The sequence below is a fragment of the Gekko japonicus genome, unplaced genomic scaffold (assembly GCF_001447785.1).
Source record: "Gekko japonicus isolate JY-2015 unplaced genomic scaffold, Gekko_japonicus_V1.1 scaffold2925, whole genome shotgun sequence".
In the NCBI taxonomy this organism is placed as follows: Eukaryota; Metazoa; Chordata; class Lepidosauria; order Squamata; family Gekkonidae; genus Gekko; species Gekko japonicus.
The window spans coordinates 28,412-51,722 of NW_015162562.1; the positions used below are offsets into that span (position 1 = coordinate 28,412).

General features: G+C 44.4%; 1 protein-coding gene across 1 annotated transcript in view; it reads right to left on the bottom strand.

The window, feature by feature from the left end:
- Window positions 1-23,311, bottom strand: part of DNAJC10 (DnaJ heat shock protein family (Hsp40) member C10) — a 47,823-nt gene that overhangs the window by 23,794 nt on the left and 718 nt on the right. The window contains exons 2-11 of the mRNA XM_015406392.1: window positions 19,610-19,917; window positions 17,195-17,360; window positions 14,386-14,436; window positions 11,162-11,244; window positions 10,498-10,629; window positions 9,808-9,901; window positions 9,520-9,597; window positions 4,925-4,968; window positions 3,499-3,636; window positions 1,586-1,675 (exon numbers count right to left, since the gene is read on the bottom strand). Coding sequence (XP_015261878.1) covers window positions 1,586-1,675; window positions 3,499-3,636; window positions 4,925-4,968; window positions 9,520-9,597; window positions 9,808-9,901; window positions 10,498-10,629; window positions 11,162-11,244; window positions 14,386-14,436; window positions 17,195-17,360; window positions 19,610-19,813 — 1,080 coding nt within the window. The 5' untranslated portion in view covers window positions 19,814-19,917. The remainder of the gene's footprint in view (window positions 1-1,585; window positions 1,676-3,498; window positions 3,637-4,924; window positions 4,969-9,519; window positions 9,598-9,807; window positions 9,902-10,497; window positions 10,630-11,161; window positions 11,245-14,385; window positions 14,437-17,194; window positions 17,361-19,609; window positions 19,918-23,311) is intronic.

Genomic DNA, 23,311 nt, shown 5'->3' on the forward strand with positions numbered 1-23,311 from the left:
AGCAACAACAAACTTCTCTCATGCAATACTCCCTGTTACGCATATTTAGTATTGGACCAAAGGTGGATTACAAAATGCAAATCAAAACAGTATAATTACAAAAGCAAAAAAACCCAAAACACTTAGCAGTCCATAAAACAGCATAAAATTAGTACAGTACAGACCGCACAGATCCATCAGTTTCGTGGGATAAAATGTGCTTGCCATTTTCTGGACGGTTCCAAGAGACTGGGTTAGGGAAGAAGGCCTCATACGGAGAAGAGTTCTAAGAACTGGGCACACTGTGTGCTCAGAATCAGTGAGGTGGAACAATGAAAGTACAGACCTGAGCTGATTCTCCACATTTCTCCAGGGTTGGCCCCAGAGGGTGATCATGGGTGGAGAGAGGTAATCACCATGGACCCTAACTTCTGGAGTTCTGCAGAGGCAGATTCTCTCCTCAATGTTATTTAACATCTATATGTGCCCTTTGGCGGAGATTGTCAGGAGGTTTGGAGTAGGCTGCCATCAGTATGGAGATGACACCCAGCTCTGCCTGTTATTTGAGGAGTAACTAGTGGCTGGAACTCCAGTCTTGGCCTCCTGCCTGCCTGCAAGGTGGATTGGCTAGTTGAGAGCAGGTTGAAGCTAAATCCATCTAAGACAGAGATCATGTGGTTGGGGAAGGCCGGGCCACTGGGATGGCCACTTCTACTGACCCTTGATGAGGACCGACTTTCTACGGTCAACTCTGTCAGGAGCCTGGGGTGTGTGGCTTGATTCTTTGCTCTCCATGGACAAACATGTGTCCTTGGTGACAAAGACCACATTTTACCATCTCTGCCAGGCCCGCCAACTGGCTCCCTATCTGTCTCGGGCACACCTTGCCACTTTCACACATCGGTCCCCTTGAGACTGGACTACTGTAACATGCTCTACACAGGGCTACCTTTGACGATGCTTCGGCAAGTGGTCCAGAACACAGCTGGCCAGATCACTCCCAGGAACTTTATTTTATTTATTGTAAAGTTTATTTATTGTATCTTTTGTGCTGTTTTATCAGATGCATTTTATATGTTGTTAGACACCTTCGATCCCATTCAGGGAAGAGGGAGCAGGCTCTGATAAATAAATAAATAGAACAAGCAGAGGTCGATTGGGGGGGGGGGGATCGCAGTTCGGGTGAGGTGCGGGAGGTGGGGCACATGACAAAGCCCCGCCCCCTGCTTCCAGCCGCCCCGCTTCCAGCCCTCATTCAGCCAGGAGGAGGCAGGAGAAGAGGGAGGGTAAGTTGCTTCCTCCCCGCCTCTCCCCACCCCTGCCTGCCTGGGGCCAGGGAGGGCCTTCGCGGGGCTTCCTCGCACTCCCGCTGGCCTTGCAGGTTCACCGCCGGGCCCCTGATGTCACCACATTCTTGCACATAATAATGGCTGCGAAATCTCAATCTAATCCATGACTGTAATGCAGCCTGCATCTGTTGATGGAATGTCCCAGTAGGGAAAACAAGCCCTGAACCAGATAGCGAATGGAAAGTATTCCGGCTGATAGTGTCCTGCCTTCAGAATCAAGATTAGAATGCTCACTGATGCCTTTGCTGCCCGTTTACCTTTAATGTAGCTGCAGGGATCATTTCGAAGCCTGGAAGGTGCTGCATGACTTCGTGATATATCTCCCGTGCGTCCAAAGAATTCAGGAACTGGTGGGGGGAAAATACATCGTTTTGAGTTTTATATGGTACATTTATTTATACTAGCTTTTAAAATAGCCACCGCCACCTAGATTAGCCGATACAATATTTCAGGACATGGTCACCGCACTATCTTGAGTGACTCAAGAAGGTGAATAAAAACGAAGTACAAGCCACATTCGCGCCCCCCCCCCAACTGCCTTGCTTATTCATCCTGTCACTTTCCCATCCCTCAAAGCACTTCAGGAGCTTCTCAAAATTACTCTGGGTGAGAAGGGAGCATGCAAGTGAGAGGCATTCTGGCACTGGTATGCTCCTCTTTCTTGCACCATCCCCCCCCCCCCCCAAGATGGTTTCACGAAGGAGAAAGGAACAAGCAGCACCACTCCAGGGGCAAGAATGAATCACGAGAACCAGTGAAGCTCCTCCTATTTATTTTCAGAGTTTGCTCATGTCCTTCAGAGCCTCTTTGCAGATCAAGGCTGGCTTTCTGCAACAGTACCGGCTGGATATTAGGAAAACCTTTTTTGACAGTCAAGAGTTGTGCCACAGTGGAATCGGCTGCCCAGGGAGGTGGTGAGCTCCCCCTCGCTGGCAGTCTGTAAGCAACATCTGGACAAACACTTGTCAGGGATGCTCTGGGCTGATCCTGCATTGAGCAGGGGGTTGGACTAGATGGCCTTCCAACTCTGTGATTCTATGATTCTAACTTTTAGACAAAAAAAAAAAGACACAGAACTGTCTACTGTGGTGGGCCTGGATGCACCATACACAAGACTGCTATGAAAATCCACAGGAGTGTGTATCCAGTGTTTGCCACAAATGAGCCCTTGAAGCAGTGCTAGTTATTGCTTGCCAGAGGTGATTCAAGTCTTTCCCCCCTCCACTCCTTAAGTGAAATACACCCTCTGTTTCCTAATAATAAGAAAAAGACAGCATTCAAGAGTCAGTGCTTTATAATGCTCATAATAGTTGGGATAGCTGATCAAAGCAATTTAATCAGAACATTTTACTGTACCTGTTTTATTGTTTTAATCTTGTTTTAAATGCTATGATTGCATCTCTTGAATGTCGTACACCGCCCTGAGCCCCGGTATGGGGGAGGGTAGTTTAGAAATCAAATTTTAAAACAAAAAAGTAAATAAATAATATTCCATTTTAGATAAGGAAAGAGGATCAGCAGCTAAGAACTTTGGACAGGCAGAGTTTAAAGTGATTGATTCTTATAGGCTTTGATGGGGCATATTGTAGTGCCTGCATACACCTTTTCACCAATGCCTACATAAGTGAGAAGTGCTTAATTCTGGCTAGACCATGCCTTTTTAAAGGTCTTTTTTTTTTTTTTAAAGAGTGAGAAGCAATATATCTGAAACAAATTTCTGAGTTTCTATTAAGACAGCAGCAGAGCACTCTTCCTTTAGAGACATTGGCCACACATCCAACCTCTGCTGCTTATAACAGACCTGCTCTGAAACACTGTAATTTTTGTACAAGCTACCATTTTGTGGCTAGCTCTACCCACTGATCTGCCATTTTGTGACCAAGGCTCTTGGAAAAAAAAGTTAAGTAGCTCCCAGAAGTATAAACTCTGCCCTCTCCGGGCCTATAGTACACATATGTGATTAGAGGTCTCCTGAAGGGCTGCTAAACATCAATAAAAATAAAACAAAAGAACCGCCCAGCACATTCACTTCATACAAAGTGCAAATTAACTGAGCAAAAAGCAAAGTCGACTAGGAAAGAAGAAATATTTATATTCCACACCGTCCTTCACCACCACCACCATCACATCAGTGCACGTAAATGCAAGCCAATTGTAAAACAACTCATACCAAAACACTTCCTCTCTCTTTATTAGTTAAGGTGGCTCCAGGTGGAAAGTACGCTGCAGTGCTAGATGAGATATCCAAATTATCACAAAGCTCACCCTGGGTGGCACAGTCCATCCAGCCTACATTAACAAGGCCTTCCTGTATCAAGACAATGATGACAAAAGAAATAAAAACGTATTAAACCAGATGGAGACATGACAAGCTTGACTACTGTGGCCAACCTCCATGTGGAGCCCAGAGATCTCCCAGAAATACAACCGAGCTCCAGACTACAGTGATCAGCTCCCTTGGACAAAAGGCCACTCTGGAGGGTGGAGTCTATGACATCATATCCTGCTAAGGTCCCTCCCCCCAAACCCCACCTTCTTCAGGCTCCACCCCAAATCTCTAGGAATTTCCCTACCTGGAGCTTGCAGCCCTAGGGCAGAAGTATTTTTTGACATCTCACACACATCTTGGTGCCTGAGGGTATCAACAAATCACAACGCAGTTCCACCACTTATGCTTTAAATTTCCTGGGAGGTAACCTTTTCCTCAAAAATATGTAAAAGAGGCAGCCCTCCTCCAACCAAAGTTAAAAGCCCTTTCAAGTTCTACCGAAGTCTAAGAGAAAAATCAGTTTCGCTCTTCTTCTTCTTCTTCTTCTAGGGTAGCCAACAGGCGGTAGACAATGTGCCCTTTCCCTTTAATAGAGGCATAATGGGATGCTATATACAAGGTGATATTATACACCCCCAAATCATTAAACGCTTCGGCAGCCCATTTCCACACGGAAGCCTCTATTAAAGGTGGTTGGCAACTCTACACTTTATCCCTGAGGTCAGTGGGACTTAGATGCGCTTTGCTTCAGCAGAGGAGGAGCTGTGGCTCAATGGCAGAGCCTCTGCTTGGCATGCAGAAGGTCCCCAGTTCAATCCCCGGCATCTCCAGCTAAAATGACCAGGCAGTATTTGATATGAAAGAACTAGGGTTCCCAAGTCGAAATTTCTCCTTACCGGGGACTCCTGCGCTGCGACTGGAGCGCGCGCCGCACGCATGTCACCCGGAAGTGACGTGACGACGCCGGGCACGCTGGGGGTGGGGCCACGACCATCCAAGGGAAAACCATAGTTTTCTCTCGGATGACCGTGGGCCCGCCCCCAGCGAGCCCGGCGTGGTCGTGTCACTTCCGGGTAACGCGCACGTCAGGGTGGGGTTCCCCCGGCGGTGGGGAACGGGCCTCTGTGGCGGGGGTTTCCCCGCCCCCCGGGGGGACTTGGGAAGCCTAGAAAGACGTCTACCTGAGACCCTGGAGAGCTGTTGCCAGTCCGAGTAGTCAATACTGGCCTTGATGGAACAATGGTCTGATTTAGTATACAGTATTCAGTATACAGCAGCTTCAACTGTGCCCACAATTTAAGAACCCCTTAAATAAAATAATGCTTACCAACATGCCGGCCAATTTAAGGCGTGTTCGAGAAGTTAAGCAATCTAGAGAAAGAGAGTAATGAATAACTGAGAAACAATCCCTTCTTACAAAGTTTATATTCATATTGTTGTGTGTGTGTGTGTTTGCGAACATTATCAGAATATGGCTGTTTGACCAATTGTTCGGGGTATTTCCAGAATATAAGAGATGATGATGGCTTTCATTTATAATCTGCCTTTCTCTTTGGGGCTCAAGGCAATTACAAATCGATTCTGTTTAGTACAAGTGTAACTAAAGGCAAGTGAGTTTAAAAATCTATACATTCTGGGGGGGAGGGGAATTCAAATATATGCAGTACTCACTTTCCTATCATTTATGTCTTTCCTAGCACATAAACTTCTATTAATTGGCCTACTGATGAAATTTAAAAGGATAAATCCCTTAGTTTTTGCAAGCAGAACTGCAATTACACTCACTTCTAAAGCAAAGGGAAGACTGCAAACTGCTGCTCCCTGTGCTATTTTGGCAAGTGTCACTCATCCTGTAAGAAAATATATATTTCATAGGAATTTTTGTCAGTGCTCTCCAAAATATTTATTGGAATAGCAGTCCAGACTTTTAAAAAGCATTCATTTCAAAGGAATAAAATATTTCACTGGACTGGAGGCTTCTTTTTCCAGTGCTCCAAAAGGTCTCAATTTTTTTTCCCCACTGGAAAAGTTGAAAAGATGTCCTAGGATTGTACCACTACACTGGCGGCAGCCAAGATAATACATCTGAAAATGGCACTAGTGTGGGGATTTCTCCTTTCACTGCTTCTCCAGATTAACAAGGGGATTTTCAGTGGCAGCCAGGAAAGACTTCATGCTTGCCTAACGAAAAAACAGTATTAACTAACAGCGAATAGTATAGAATCATGGAGTTGGAAGGGACCTCCAGGGTCATCTAGTCCAACCCCCTGCACAATGCAGGAAATTCACAAACACCTCCTCCTCCACAACTGCAGTGACTGCTGTTCCACGCCCAGAAGATGACAACATACCTCCAGGATCCTTGCCCAAACTGGCCCAAAAGTGGCAATCATCATTTCTCTGGGTGCATAAGAAAGGGCCACAAAAACTAAGCACTGAGGAAACCCTTCCTGCCCTCCCTCTTTTGATCTGCCTAAGTTCACACAATCAGCATGGCTGTCAGATGGCCATCTAGCCCCTGTTTGAAAATCTCCAAAGTATGTGTGCGTTAATTCTGTCCCAATATGAAGCAAGCGAGAGGTGTAAAATGTCTAGAAATTTTGAAGATAGATCAAGCTATGGTAACCTGTCCACAGCAGTAGAAAAGAGCAAGAGTCCAGAAGCACCTTAAAGACTAACAAAATTTGTGGCAGGGTATGAGCTTTTGTGAATCACTGTTCACTTCAGATTTGAAGAAGTGACCAGTGACTCACGAAAGTGCCTCCTCTGCAACAAATCTCCTTAGCCTTTACGGTGCTCCTGGGCTCTTGCTCTTCTCTACTGCTAGACATTTTGACGCCAAGGGGAGAACAAATATTCCTCACGTTTAAACGATAAACTCCTCCTTGGAAATATAATGTGTATGTCTGCAATGTATATAAGAATTATTCTGTAATCCTAGAGATTGTTTTATATAAAACTCTTCATATGATACATTTTGAGCAAGTAGAGTTTGTGTTAAACTCTTCCCATGTATGCCTCAAACCGTGTTACGCTCAAAAGATCAGCCCCTCCTGGTGGTCCCTGGCTCGAGGGACGCCCATCTTGCCTCAACCAGGGCTTTCTCTGTCCTGGCCCCAGCCGGATGGAACACGCTCCCTATTGAGACCAGGGCCCTGCGGGATCTCCTTCAATTCCGCAGGGCCTGCAATACGGAGCTCTTCCTGGAGGCCTTTGGCTGAGGCAGCGGGGCACCCATCTATGGCCTCCCTGAGGTTGTCGTCACCCGTCTGTCACCTGTCCACTGACCACCGGAAACTGGCCTTTAACTCATTGTACCATCGGACCAGAACTTTATAGCCAACTGACGCTGTTCCAAGCTGTACCTATTGTTTTAATTGTTATAATGTTTTATTGTGTTTTAGTGTTTAATGTTTTAAACTGAAATTGTATTTATTTGAATGATGTTACCCCCCCTGAGCCCGCCCACGGGATGGGTGGGATATAAATTCAAATAATAAATAAAGCATTTTCTGCTGGACACAACTGAAAAAGTCAGTGAAGGTTTTTCCCTCTGACTTTTGTTTCTTTTTAAATTTCTTCTGTGGGCCATCACATCTTTTTAGAAGGCTGGCGATTAATCCTAATTTCAGGTGGGGGAAAGGATGGATTCATCTTTCTTTCAAGGTTTCCATTAGGACAGGGGTAGAGCAGCCCCGTAGCGAAGGAGTTTTGGGGGAGGGGGCCGGGGGGCCCCACCAGCCAATCAAAGTTAATTAAATGAACTTCGATTTAGTTGCTGGGACTCCTAAGGCAGCCCTGGCTGCAACCGAGGGGGGAGGAGAGCGCCACCACCAACAGCAGGGACAGCCCTGGCACCGCGGACGAACCCTTGGGTCTTACGGGTGCGTCGGGGTGTTCTCTCTCCACCTCTCTCAGCGACTGGCCACCAGGGCAGGTTCTGAGCAGGAGGGACCCGGCTGTATTGTCTGCAGGGCGCCTAGGGAGCCCCTCTCCCTGCGGCCCGGAGCGTGACACCCTCATGGCCCGGTGACCGAGCCCTGCGGAGCCGCCTCACATCTGCCACCCCCTGAGCCTTTGTGCGGGTCAAGCCCCCGCCCTGCCTGCCACCCTCCTCCCCTCCCTCCCAGCCTCTGTGTGTCCCCCCTCATCGCCCGCCATCCAGCCCCCTTTGTCTCCCTGGCACCACCGGCTCCACTCCTCATGCCCGCTCCGACCCAGCGAGGAGCCGCCAGCAGCACCACTGCAGAAGGAGAAAAAGGAGGGAGCACGAGAGCCAGCCAGAAACCTTGGCTCGGCACTTGATTTTTTTTTTTTTTTGAGGGAGGCTAAGGCCCCGTGGGTGCTATGGGCCTGGGGTAGAGCTTTATAACCTGCATGGAAAATACGATACGGTTTTCACAGGGCAATCCTAAACCGAGTTAATGCCTTTGTGCTTTGGAGGGTGTAACAGTGTTTAGGACTGTGTTGTGAGAGGGAGGGCAGGAAGGATTGCCTCAGTGCTTAGTTCTCGTGGCCCTTTCTGACACGCCCAGGGAAATGCCGATTGCCACTTTGGGGTCAGGAAGCAATTGTTCTCCAGGCCAGTTGGCCGGAGATCCTGGAGATTTTTTGTCATCTTCTGGGCATGGAACAGGGGTTAATGTGGGTGTGGAGGTATCTGTGAATTTCCTGCCTTGCGCAGGGGCTTGGACTAGATGACCCTGGAGGTCCCTTCCAATTCTATGATTTTGTGATATCTGAAAAATTCTCACAAAGCAAACATTCTGTGAGAAGACGTGTGTGTGTGTGTGTGTGTGTGTTAAGTGCCGTCAAGTCACTTCCGATTTATTTATATGATTAAAGGTTATCCAAAACGGATATCATTAGCAGCCATTCTCAGGTCTGGCAAACTGAGGGCCATGGCTTCCTTTATTGAGTCAAACTATCTCATTCCGAGTCTTTCTCTTTTCTTGCTGCCTTCCACTTTTCCTAGCCTTATTGTCTTTTCTAGTGACTCTTGTCTTCTCATAATGTGACCAAAGTACAATAGCCTCAGTTTAGCCATTTTAGCTTCTAGGGAGAGTTCAGGCTTGGTTTGGTCTAGGACCCACCTATTTGGCTTTTTTGCCAGTCCACGGTATCCATAAAACTCCCCCTCCAACCACATTTCAAAGGAATCTGCTTTCTTTCTGTCAGATGATACATATATGTAAAATGTCTGGGATTGGCGGCCATCCCAGATTTGCCTGGGCCGGGTCGGCCCCCCTACCCCCCAAACCAGGGCACAGAAGAAAGCAGGTGAGCCAACCTCCTCCACAGCCCAATCTGAGGCCAGGGAGGACAGCGAAACAACAGCTGAGGGACACTGGGCTTTTCCGCGTTCTCATCTTACTCGAGTCCCCTCCCCCTCTGCACATGTTTTGCTCCCTCTAGTGGTCGACTTGACACCAAACACCTTTATTTCCAGTTTATCTCCTTGCAGTCTAAATTGAATCAGTCACTGGAGGGAGCAAAACACATGTGGAACAAAATACCCAGAAGAAACAGGAACTTAACAGCAAGTAAAATGAGAACTGGCCTGGCGGGAGCTGGTCCATGGGGTCGCGAAGAGTCGAACTCGACTGTTCGACTGAACAACAACAAAATGAGAAGGCGGAAAAGCCCGTTCTGCTGGAGCAGCGGGGGGTGGTGGTGGTGCTTCTCATAAAGTAACATGCTGATCACATCCTGGCATCAGTTCATTTTAGAACTTTTAATGTATTCAGGGGGGAAATCATGACAGCTCTTATCTTTACGCTGCTCCTAACAGCAGCAATGCATTAATATCCTTCCTGTCTTATCTTCCACTGCAAGTGCCTCAGGTTTGACGTTCGGATGTCAGAGTAACGAAGTTCTGTCTGTAATATTAACTAATCACAAGGAACAAAAGCATGTATTTACCTCCACGATCACTGCAAAAAGTGATTAACCAGCCAATGCCAGAAGCAAACGCAGTTTCTACAGCAGTAACAAAATTTCCTGGAAGAAAACAAACAAACAGGCAGTCTACACTTACGCAGCTTTGAATAAACTGCTTCTTACACTGCTTTGACACCACAGCACTGCAATTTTATCTTCATTTTGATGAAGATTAGAGGGGAATAGACAGGGTTCGTTTATACCTCCCCCACTATCTCATTCCAGACAGCTGATGAACAATAATTTGACATTAATTGATTAAAAGTTTACCTGCCCATAATTCTGTCACTGTGCTCGTAACAAACTGCATGGCAAAATTCACTAAACTCTCCTTTGACCTGTCCCCGTGGTATTTTGCTGGATTCTACAAAGGGGGGCAGAAAGATGTCAATTGTAAAATAACGTGTCAATCAATTCTAAGCAAACTGATTTGTATTATCTGTGTACACAGATCTGTCTGTTCAGATGAGCTGAAATGTTAGTTTTAAGTACAATTCAATTTATTACAGGTCTATATGACCGAAGTCTTGACCAAGAGGATACCAAAGGGGGATAAAATAGGTACATAAAATAGACATAAATGTGTCAAGGTACATAATCACAGTCACATACAAACAGCTTTCATAATAAACTTCAAGAAATCCTGGAATTTATCTCCCTAAGCGGCTAAAAACCTAACAATGTAACATTGCTTTCCAGTGGAAAATTAGGAATTAAAAAGGCGTTTAAAGGATTAAGAAACTACACTATTTGGATAGCAGTTTCTGCAGAAGAGTCTTATTACTAATGTTCTATACAAAACAGTGGCTGCTAATGATGTCACTTTGCCTGGGGCATCCCCGTACAACTATGCATTCCTGAAGGAAGAACACCAATACCCCAAATGAATAATAAAGAATAAGAAGACTCTTTTTCCTGTAGAAAGGGATGCTAGACAAGGACTACCATTTGCTTACTTACCATTCCGGTTTTAAAAACATATAGGCTTGGATAGCTATTGATCCCTTTGTGTCGGCAAAGCATCCTGTTATCACCACAGTTTACAGCTCCAATGCGTATTAATCCATCCATTTCTTTAGCAAATTCTCTCCACTTAAAAAAAGAAAGAAAAAAGAACGAGGATTGGAAGATTTTTTTTAAAAAACGAATGCTTGCTTTTTAAAAACACATTGCATAGAATTATACAATTCTCTTACCCTCCAGCATGCAAATTTGGTACTGGGGGGGGGGGGTTTCCACTGCTTCCCCTCCCACAGCAGCCCCAAAATGCCCCCCTCAAACTGCTGCTCCTAGGAGACAAGGGACCCCCCCGGAACAGCAGGAGAGGGGGGATGGGAGTCTGCTGTAGGAGATGGTAATTAGAGAAAATGCCCACCCATCAGTGGAAAATTTCGATGGTTCCCACTCAATTCGGAGTATTTGGCTGACTCAAGATGAATGGCTAGCTGATAAAAATCCCATGAAATGATAAATTTGCCACTGCCCAGCGGGGGGGGGGGGGGCAATATTTGCCACCATGTTTTCAAGACCTCCGGTTCAGCTTCTTGCAGATTTCATAGGAGAGGGCTCTCTACGATTCCGGAGGAAAATATCACATGTTCCAATGACACTGATCTATACTTACTGTCGGTGCTAAGTCGTGGCAATGTGAACATCGAGGGGAATAGAAATTTATAAACCACAGTTCTCCAGAATTTACAGCAGCATCTGTTGAGAAAGAAGGATCAAAGTTATGTTATTGAGACAGGATAGGATACAATTAAGTATTTTTTTTATTTTTAAAGCCAGCTAAGCTAGTTGACCATCAGCATATCTTGCAGTGAGTTCCACAAATAAATGGCAGCACAGAGATGTTCTTGTCCCTGGTAGTATTCCGAGAGATACTGGGCCTGCACCTTAAAAAAAGGCTTGTGTCTTTGACTTCTTCAGGTGTCCCATAATTCAAGGAAAGGATGGAGGTGTTTTCAGGATTCCTGTTAGCTCTGTTTCTGCCTGCTTCCCCTTTCATGTTCCACATGCCCCCCACAGGAGCTTTACTCTTCCAGTGGCTGACTTTGCTGCTAGCTCCCCCCATTCCCTCTAACCCTGCCCTCCCTTTTTGAGTCCCAAATCCCCCCCTACACGGCTTCACTCTTCTGGTCACAGTGGCTCGTTGTCTCTTCTCCCCATCCACCAACCCTGCAAGCAAGCCTGGCTGACCTGGATGCTGGCTTACCAAGTTTCCTGGACATTAAAGAGCCAGATACGAAAGCTCGTACTTCACCATATCAACAATTAGTTGTTGCCAACCTCCACGGCTGCCTGATAGAACTCGAGAGATATGTTCTCCTAGATAAATAATTACGTTTGCCGCAAGGGTTCTGATGGGACCCTAGAAAAATGCTGCTATTTTAAGAGTATTATACTCACAAAGAGAATTTATTGTGCCTTATGTCTTGTATGTATATCACTGTCCTTGAAAAAGATTATATTCGATTCGGATAAATTAAGAGAGTCCTGTGGGACTAGTGATTGTGAAAATGATGATGAGGAATTTCACATTAGCCTTTTGAAGCCGGTTTGAAGCCGTTTTTAATCCGCCGTGGAGTAAACCGGTATACGGCTGCCATTTCACACATGGCTTTCCCCTTCCAGTAAAGAGTTGGATCTGAAGCGGTTTGCCATTTCAGACTGCACCACTTTTTCCTGCCGTTTTTCACCCGTGCAAGGGATCTCTGGCTTTTTTTTAACGTTCGCTTTAGAGCACTATAGCGCTATAACACTACACTCCAGGCATTCCAATGGGGTTGCTATAATGCTGTTACGTTATAGCGCTATAACGCAAACGTAAAAAAAAAAGCTGGAGATTGCCCGCGTGGGCGAAAAACGGTGGGAAAAAGCACATCCGAACCGGGAGAGGAAACTGAAGACTACTTGGAAGTGGTTGACAGGTAAAACGCTTCAGCACCGTTTCCTAAACGGGACAGAAGCGTTTGTATGTGAAATTACAAATATATTCCGGTAGGGAACCGGTTGTAAAACGGTTCTGTCTGAAATGACAGACCAGAAACCGTTTGGGAACCGTTCCTCTTCCGGATTATATCGTCTGTCTGAAATTCTTCAAGGTGCTGTTTGAATGTTTGAACACAGTGCAAACCTGCACTTTGATGCATTGTTTTGGTGAACCTATGTTTGGTAATACTTGACACTAATCTTTATATAACAGTATAGATTAAAAATAAATAAATTAAAAAGCACAAAATAGATCTACCTTAAGCATACATCTATTATACATAGTATCATATATTTTTCACTTCTTCTTAACCCTGTGACCCTCAGTTTTTGTACAACCTCCACATGGGGCCTGGAGATCTCCCCGAACTACAGACTACAGAGAGCAATTCCCCTGGAGCAAATGGCTGCTTTGGAGTGTGGGCTGTGCTGCATTATATGCTGTTGAAGTCCTCCTGAAACCCCACCCTCCCCAGGCTCCACCCCAAAATCTCCAGGAATTTCCCTACCCAGTATTGGCAACCCCACTAACAATGCTGGCTAAGTGCTGTTAGTGAAATCAGCATCACAAAGATGGCAATAACGCCCAATATTTCAAAGAAAAAGCCATCATAAACGAGATTCCCAGCGCATTTGACAAACAGACTAACGAGGCTGGGTTTGCAGAGGTGAAGGAAATCTGGGAGCGTGGGGGACCATAGTCCCTACAGCTATAATTTCATAGATCCAGAAACTTTCCTAAGGAGCGCACAGGGAATGAAGCCGCCTTCTTAGTTTCTTGTTGCCCAGCAACAAGAGACTGGTTCTGCATCCCAACGCCCACATATTTTCATACCAATTTGCTCAGATCTTTTGAATGCGTACATGTGCATATCTTAAAGCAATTTTATATCGTATTTGAAATAAACGGAGGAAGGGAGGGAAAAGATGCCGCATTATGCTGCTATTCTGACACACACATCCTGTAGTGTGGTGGAGTGGAGTAGCAAGACCGGGTTCACGTCCCCGTTTATCAGTAAAAAAATCGAACAAGTGATAGTGAATAAATGAAAAAATCACCCTTAAATAGTTCAGCAGCAAAGAGTTACAGCAGGTGGTCTGTGGCTACTTTTCTTTGCTACCACTTGAACATTATTATTTATGCAAGACTGGATGTTGCACTGAGTTAATCTAAAATGCCATAATGGTAAAGAAAAGCATACAGCCTCCCAAAGGTCTAAATGCCAGCAATGGGAGGATCTTTGCTATATGTACAGGCTTGTTGTTATCTTACTAAGTACACACATTAAAGGCTGCAGATACCCTGGTCAAATATGAAAGGGAGTGTGCGAACACAATGCCAGCACTTGGTACCTGCAAATTGCTTCCCCAGGAGCAAAACTAAGAAATCTGGCTTTTACAGAGATTTAAAAGACCATTACAGGATCATAATTTCAGTCCAGAACTCGCACCACCAAGCATTTTCTCCAATCAGGAAAAAGCCCTATGACTGTACCGTAATAACAGTTCTTTGCTTGGAGAATGAATCCTTCTAACAAGAGATGCTTTTTGTAACCAGGCAAAGAATTATCATTGCAGATTCAGAGAACTAGGAGGCAAATAACTCTTTTCTTCATGGGGATGTGAGCTAGTAGTTTTTGGTTCAGGTTGAAACAGTCGCTTAGCCCTACAAATTTGTATGGTTAAATGGAGTCAAAGACAACCTGATGTTATCTCTAAACACCAAATATGTACACAGCTCTGGCTGACATTTTGCAGTGTCTGGCATGTCTACCTCCGGGTACAGTTTGAAAAGCAAAAAACTCTACTTGGAAAACCCTGAAGTAAAATTTCAGGCGCATGACTTCCATCACTTACCAAACTCTCCTCTGTCCAGTGTTATGATTTCAGGATCATCATCATAAATCCCTAGCAAAACAAAACAACTTAGATCAACATTAAAAAAAAATTTTAAACTCCGCAGATAAAATTTAAGTCAAAGAATCAATTATTGCTTTGTGGTATGAGTTTAAGATGAAACATCCTTATTATTCAGAGTCAGTATTGTGCAGTGGTTAGAGTGCAAGAGGTATGGGTAGCCAAATAGCTAGATAGTTTTCTCCTCCTCTTGGGGCAGGAAGAAGAAGACCCAACTCTGAGAGTGAAAGTAATGCTGTATTTTTAACTGGATTGTAGCTTCAAGATTTGTTTGCCTATCCTAGGCCCCAGTCACACGGGCTGGAAAATGTGGGGGGGGGGAGCGTGACTGTTTGCCCCGGAACAAAGTAATGCATGGTAGCCCGATCAGACGTCCTTGTCAAGGTCCCGTGGTTAGGCGTTAGGTGCCGATCAGACGGCTAGTCTGCAGCGCGGCAAAGAAGCAGCACGGCGTATTCACACCAGCAATCGCGCTGCGCTGCTTCTGTGGCAAACGGGATTTTTTGTTTGTCTCACCAAAGTTCGCGCATGTGCATGATCGTTTGTGCGCATCCTGTGGGGACTTAAAAAAAAATCTGGTTTGCAAGGGGACATGGGTGGGCGCCAGATGCCACGGGATTCCAGCGGAAATGCGATCAGATGCCCGCCCTTGCCCCGCGTTTTCCAGAAACCAGTACATCATAAGTACTAGTTTTTTACTCCGAATCATTGGCGGGAAGCCACGAGTTAGCCACGGGAGCACTACGCTTCCCAGTTGTTGCGGTGTGATCGTGCCCAGAAAATCCGCCTATCATCCATATCTTTAGCATGGCAAATGCTCCGTGTGAACGGGGCCCTAGTTCACTATCATTTACCAAAAGTACCAAGTGTAGGCTGATAGGAATCCATGTTTTCACCTTTTCTTTGTATTCTTGCTCAGCCTGATGCTGACCATGCGTACTCTTTTTTATTTTTGTTCATTAAACCTCCTTGTATTTTGAAAGCTTGAAGCCTGATCTCTGTTTACACACATCTATTTGGTCTCGGTATCCAAAGTGTGGTAACTGGAGGTGTAGCAGGTAAGCTCGCCATCCCTTGAGTGAGACAGAAAGCTTGATATTGTAATGTTGCAACAACTGTCTCCTCATGAGCTTGTAAGAGTGAAGCAGGAGGTGCGGCAAAAAGGAAATGCTTCTAAATGGCAACACATTTTTAGGGTATTAAATGTGCAACTCCATCTAACAGGAGATACTATCAAGAACTGCTGGTGGCAGTGGTTACTATGTTGTTTGTTTTTGGTAACCCCCTAGGACTAAGAGAAAGGACGGCTTCACTGAGAGGTGAACTGGGACTACAGTGGGGCTTTTCTGACCTTATAGGACCCCGAAGGAACAGGGCTTGAGACTGTTCCTTCACATGGATATTTTTAGTTTGGTATTTTCAAGTATATAACCAATGGTGACAATGATAGAAAAGTAGGACATTTTGGGATAGAAAGTCCCAGTAGGGGGGGAAATCTGTCAGCAACTTCTGAATATCTTTGAACAGAGAAACTTGGGAGTTGAAAACAGTTTATTGACAGTGTGTAAGAATTAAACTCAAATTTCAGTTAACATTCTGACTTCAGAGCTGTAATACTTCATTGCAGTTTTCCCCACTTAAAATCATCAGTTTCTTTTAGTGGGAAGTAAAATCTCAGCACAATATTTTCAGCTGATGTACTGAGCAGTAGAGAGAATCTTCTCTCTTTTGTCTCAACTGCTAAACATTTTATTTCAGCTTCTTTGGTGCTAAACCACTCCAGAGGAAGTGAGGCAGCTGGAAATTTATCCCACACTTCATCTCTCTCAAGGTGTTCAAACAGGAGAACCTTTGGAGCTCAGTTCCTCAGGGAAGTTGAATTTCATTCAGTTTTCATTGAACAAAAGTCCAGTGGTACCTTACAAACTAACCACATGTAATGTCAACATGAGCATTTCTGAGCTACAGCTCACTTCTTCAGATAGCTATGCAAAGAGAAATCATACTGTGAATTCTTCTTTTGGGGAAGCAGGACGGGGTGTGTGTGAAGGAGCAGAGGCGGAGAGGTTTGGTGTGAATTCTGCCATGAATGTTTGACGTGTGAATTCTCCATGTAAGAATAAGAGTAAAGGTAGAAAGACTAGGAGTGAATCCCTTCAGCCGCCCTGAGCCTTCAGGGTAGGGCGGGATATAAATCCAAACATAAATATAAATAAATAAATAGCTATACAAAATGGATGATGAGAGAGGTAAGAGGTTCAAACAGGTAAGCCAAGTGATGAAGCAGAAGCATCCTCACTGGTCAGACAAAATAACCTTGCAGTCAGGTGCGTACTATGTGTTACCAGCTGGCCATCTGTGCACCAAAATATTAAGAAGTAAAGATTAATTTAGAAAATGGTTTCCCAAGGTGATGACTATTAAAAAGATACCAGAAGCAAGTCCCAGAACCCTAATGCTGAAAGCAAACAGGAAGTTATTTAAACATATTGGGAACAAAGAATGTCCTGTTCCCAAGAACTAAATCCATTAAGAAAGCCAAGTACACACTGAATACTGTGCTGTTCATTGGTCACAATCCAACACAACGTTAAGAACACTAAAGCTTACTGAAACCAGTGAGCTCAAGCCACATTATATCTTTGCCGAATTATTCCCCCTGTGTTTCCTTGAAGGTTGCATTAGTCCTCTACAAGGAAAACAGGATGTAATAACTCTGTTCTGCTTGCAGGGTACAAGACACTCTTACCGAAATCGTAGCGATAATAGTGCCAACTTTCGTATCCACCTCCTTGCTGGTGATCTTCTAGACCTTTCTCGCCATACTTATCATACTTCTTCCGCAGATCTTCATCTTTTAACACTTCGTAAGCTCGGTTTATTTTCAAGAAGTTTTCATGTGCTGCTGGGTCGTTCTATAGAAGAGTAAAGTCTTCGTTGGCATGTAAAAAATATTGCAACCTAATGTTTTAAGAGGCTATCATCCCATTAACCTTTCTTTAACCGTTTAAGTTATTTGGTTCTTCGATGCCAAATCCGTTTTAAAAGGTGTTATCAGACTTAACCCATCCCATCAACTTCATGACTATGAAAGATGTGTTTGACTGTGGGTCCCCCAACCCTCTAGAGTCTGCAAACAGCTTTGGAATTCTGACACAGCATGATGGGCATAGCCACAAAATGGCTGTTGCAGGAGGTGGAGCCAGCTACAAAATGGCTGCCACAGTTCGTCTTCAGTCATACAGTGATGATCCTTGTGCTATGATGGCAGCTGCTGCCAAAACAAACGTTTTTAAAAATTTTAATGGCCAATCAGAAGTTGGTCCTGCCTGCTTCCTAAGAACACTGGAGTGGGCACCAGAAAAGGTGTTGGCAGGCCCAATGAAGAAGAAGAGACGGGTAGGGCGGGATATAAATCCCAAAATAAATAAATAAATAAATTAAAAAATTTATACCCCACCCTTCAGTACCCCAAGGAGTCTCAGAGTAGCTTACATTCTCCTTTCCCTTCCCCTCCCCACAACAGACACCCTGCGAGGTAGGTGGGGCTGAGAGAGCCCTTTTGAGGATGGTCCTTGAGAGAACAGCTCTGAGAGAACTGTGACTGACCCAAGGTCACCCATCTGGCTGCATGTGAAGGAGTGGGGAATCAAACCCAGTTCTCCTGCGCTCCTAACCACCACACCAAACTGGCTCTCAATGGCATACAGGGGAACCAGGCTGGAGACCTTTGTGTTTGACTATGTGATCACACATGTAGTTCACAGTCAGATGCTAGTATTGAAACACAGGGTAAAGTAAGAGTATTGTAGAACAGAACAAGTCTGGGCAAATTGTGACGCTCCCAGCTGAATGTAGGCGATCTGCCAGTTTGAGCGTCCCATCACACTGACAGTAAATCACCCATTTCTTCTGCCTGCCTGGGTTTCTCAAACACCTGTCAGGCTGCAATAGAAAGCTGATAGACTGCATTCTGTGATGGATCCAAAATTATATGCTCTGAAGATACTGATTATCGCAGTGCTTCCTCGTAAGAAAAGAAATGATTGCAAAAGGGGACCAAAGAGACAGAAATGATGCATGTGAAATGAAACGAGCGCTTCTTAACCCAGGGAATCTCAAAATCCTTTGGCATGGAACCCGCTTCTAAACTAAGCCTTGACAAATTTTCTTCAGTTTTACAAGCCACCCCCAACATTTAGTAGCCAGACTTATTTTCCAGGGTTTTCTATTTTAATGGCCATATTTTCTAATTATTGCTACCACAAAATCTTTGGCCTCTTGTCATTTTTGAAGCTATAACAAAAGTGCTGTGGCTTGCCAATAAAGATGAGGTAACCCTGGTTGTCATAACAACAAAAGGCCTTACACCCTACTTAAATAAGCTTTGTAACTCTACCGAGAATCACCAAGACGCACTTACAATAAATAACTGCTGAAAATACTAGGCACCACAATGGAATTCCTTGGCGCCATAGCATCCTGGCGTGTGGGATTTGTCACGCCCTGTTCTAAACTTGCTGCAATTTTGGGAACTTGCTTACTAAGTCACTCCATACTACTTTCCCGCTCCCCAAAATAAAAATGCAGGAATCCACATCAACCAACACTGAACAAGTTTATACTTCACTTTTCGTGCTGGGCATTGATAAATATGGAGCATTTCTGAGCCAATAACTGCGTTTCATGGCCATTTCACACGTTATACAGAGGCAAACTCAGATTTGTCTTTGAGGTTCCTCTCCCAGCTCACCCCATTCCTTCTCCTCCCTCCTAGATTCAAAACCTACTGGAGAGACATTTGTGATCCACTTTTGGGTCCTACTTGGAGAACCACTGGCCATCAACTGTTATTTTCCAAATAACTTTATATCATGGGTTGGATCCAGACAGCTTTTTAAAAATTCAGTCTCACTGAGTACCCTTTCTCACAACAGCCTCCGTACCCCATGTCTTTTACCATACAGATGCCATGATCCCAAACATAGCTTTTTGGGAGTCAAAGAGGACCCCTTCCTCCATTTCTCACCAGTGGAAAAGTTGGTTGGATCCAACCCCATGTAATCACTATAATTTTGATACCCCACTGTCTGTTTCATCTGAAGCAGCTACAACACTTTTGTCTTTGCCACACAGAAATAATTTTCTTGGCAAGGAAACCCACCTGATTCTTATCTGGATGCAACTTTAACGCCAACTTCTTGAAAGCCTGTCTTATCTCTCGACTTGTCGCTTCTCTAGATATTCCAAGTAAACTGTAGTAGTCTTGATCGGGGCAAACAGAAGTAATCAGACAGAGTAAAAGTAAAAAGAAGCAGATTCTTTTTAAGTCTCTGGTGCGTTTTCCTTTGGTTAAGAAATGATCCATTATGAACGTCTGTGTAACCCAAGTCTGTATCTGAAGAGCCTCTCTGTAGGATTGTTCACGGTCATAATCCACCGACGTTCAACTATTTCTCAAAGAAACGCCACCTGTAAGAAAAACAAAAGATTTCAGGTTGTCTATAGGTAACACTGGATAATGAAGGAAGCCGACAGGAAGATTGATTCCTCTGAAATGCGGTGTTTGAGGAAAGTTCGACAGATATCATAGATCGCCAAAGAAAAATAGGTGAGTTCTAGATCAAATCCAGGCTGAACTCTCCTCTCTAGAAGCCAAAATGACTAAACTGCGGCTACCATACTTTGGTCATATTATGAAAAGACAAAAGTCCCTGGAAAAGTCAATAATGGCTGCGGTCACACGTAACAGAAGCCACACAAGTGAGACGGAAAACAGCCGGAGTTTTGTAACACTGGATAATGAAGGAAGCCGGCAGGAAGATTGATTCCTCTGAAATGCAGTGTTTGAGGAAAGTTTGACAGATATCATAGATCGCCAAAGAAAAATAGGTGAGTTCTAGATCAAATCCAGACTGAACTCTGGAGAGCCAGTTTGGTGTAGTGGTTAAGTGCACGGACTCTAATCTGGGAGCACTGGGTGTGATTCCCCACTCCTCCACTTGCAGCTGCTGGATGACCTTGGGCAAGCCATAGTTCTGTCAGAGCTGTTCTTGAAAAAGGGCAGTTTCTCTCAGTGCTCTCTCAGCCCCACCCACCTCACAGGGTGTCTGTTGTGGGGAGGGGAAGGGAAAGGAGTTTGTAAGCCGCTCTGAGACTCCAAGTGAGTCTCTCTCTAGAAGCCAAAATGACTAAACTGAGGCTACCATACTTTGGTCATATTATGAGAAGACAAAAGTCCCTGGAAAAGTCAATAATGACAGGAAAATGTGAAGGCAGCAGGAAAAGTGGAAGACCCAACCTACAATGGATTGACTCTATCAAGGAAGCCACGGCCCTAAGTGTAAAGAACGGAGCAAGGCTGGTAACGAGAAGACATTTGGGAGACATTAATTCAGAGGGCTGCCACGGGTCAGAAGCAACTTGACAGCACTTAACACACACACACACAAATACGTAACACTGTAAATGTGTTCTCAGAGATGAAGATTAGCTTTTCCACAGAAGGCAATAAAATCAGAATTCACTAAGCTTTTATTTCCCAGCATGAGTTTAGTGTAAATAATTATTCCCTCCCTCCACAAATGGGTTTTTCCCATTTGGAGAGAGCAGTATATCACGTCACACACACACACACAAATACGTAACACTGTAAATGTGTTCTCAGAGATGAACATTAGCTTTTCCACAGAAGGCAATAAAATCAGAATTCACTAAGCTTTTATTTCCCAGCATGAGTTTAGTGTAAATAATTATTCCCTCCCTCCACAAATGTTTTTTTCCCATTTGGAGAGAGCAGTATATCACGCCTGCTGTCACATTCTAATGAATATAGGATTGCTCCAGTGAAATTTCACTTGCTAGAGAAGACACAGCCTTTCAATTCATGGGTGTAGCTATCAGGTAAATAATTTTGTACTGTGGTACAGCTGTGAACAGTGCACTTTTTGTATAAAATGTCTTGGGTTAAAAAAAATAATGGTGTAAATTGTTGATTAAATCCGATTCCTGTGGCGGCAAATAAGTTTGAGATGCACTTACCAGCCATTCAAACACCCCATCAGTTAGCATGATACATCTACTACACTGCAGGTAGATATACAAGCCCACCAGGACAGGAATGAAGACCTTGTCAAGTTGTCATCCACAGGAAAATAATGTGTGCATGCATTTAGACAAGACAGACTGCTATTCTTATGTATGTTTCCTTAAGGAACAACTCCAATCAAATTCACTGTGACTTGTTTCCAAATAAACAAGCAATGTCCTGGTTTGTCTTAAGGAGGCCTGTCCTGTTTAAAAATCCTCCTTTCAAATGTTGGCTTCAGTCAGATACTGTCCTGTTTTTGCTAGTGTATAGGCAAAAGCAGGGCATTTTTTCTGGAGGAACATGCCGAAACAGAGTTCCGGAACCTCTTCAACAAAATTCTTTTAAAAATATTTTAAAGTTCGTGAGTTTTCAGCTATACAGATTGAAAACTTCATTTCCTTCTTGAGAGTTCTGGCACCTTTTTAAAAAAAAACAACCCTGAGGAAAAGTAATATATGCAGAGTTTATCTTGGTACACCTCGTCCACTATGTCAAGGAAAAGAATGGTAAGATCGTAAGCATTGGCAGAGGAATTAAACATTAACGCGGTTAGTGCAGATTTCTATCTTCCAAGATGCCTCGCTTTAAAAGAGAAATACGGATGCAGTGATGAGAACCTTAGAAAATGGGGGAGGAATACATGGCAGGCAGATTTCAAACACACCAAACTGGAGGGGTGCGGGGACCACGCTGATAACTAGTTTAAGAAGTAATACCATGAGGCCCTGGCCTGGATAGCCCAGGCAAACCCAACCTCGTCAGATCTCAGACGCTAAACAGGGACGATTCTGGCAAGTATGACATTCCAAAGAATGTCAGGATCGGGAGGCAGAAGCAGGGTATCAAACCACTTCTCTGAACGTCCTCCATGCCCCAGTAGGAGTCGCCAGAGGTCACTATGACTTCCGGGCATGGGCACACACACACACACAAAGTAGTAATAGCATGAGAATAAGGGCGTTATTCATAACTGGGTTAAGAAATAAAAGCATAAGAATAAGGTAGTTAATCATAACATGCATAGTACTGCTTTCTTACTATATGTATCAGTTTCAAACAGGGTTTCCAACTCTGGGGTGAGAAATTCCTGGAGATTTGGGGGTGGTGCTCATAAAGTTCATCTTCCAAAGCTGTCGTTTTCTCCAGGGGAACTGATCTCAATTGTAATTCCGGGAGGGTGAGAACCATAGTCTGCAAAACTATCTGTGCCTAAACCTGGAGAAAACCTGGCTGACAGAACAGTAGTTTGTTCCTCGGATCCACACATGAGTTGCTCTAGAGACTTATCCTTTTAGGACATCATCTCCTGCACATTACTAGACAGTGGCCCCCAAGAACCACCACCACTTACCACCGAACAGCATGGGGGTCATAAAACTACCACATTATTATTAGTTTTACATTTTTTACAGAGTTTCCAAAGCTATAAGAAGGCCCACGTCTATGACAAAAGCAGCGGCCCTACCAGAGACTTGGGTGAAATGGTGCTGCAGGAAGACACTGTTTAAGGATGGGAGGGAGGAAAATAAAAAATTGAGGGGAAAGAAGCAGAATACAAGGACAAGGCAAGTACCATAAATGAAAACTGAAGTGAGAAGAAGAAATAACAAGAGATGAAAAGGCAGAACGATGTTTTAAAACCGCATATAGCAGGGGAGGGGGATGCAGAAACGGCTTAGCTACAGAACCATGTTTGCTAGATGAGTCCAGATGCTAAAATGATGCAGGGATTATAAAGCGTTTTAGAGGTCGAAGCTGGGGGGTGGGGGGCTTCCT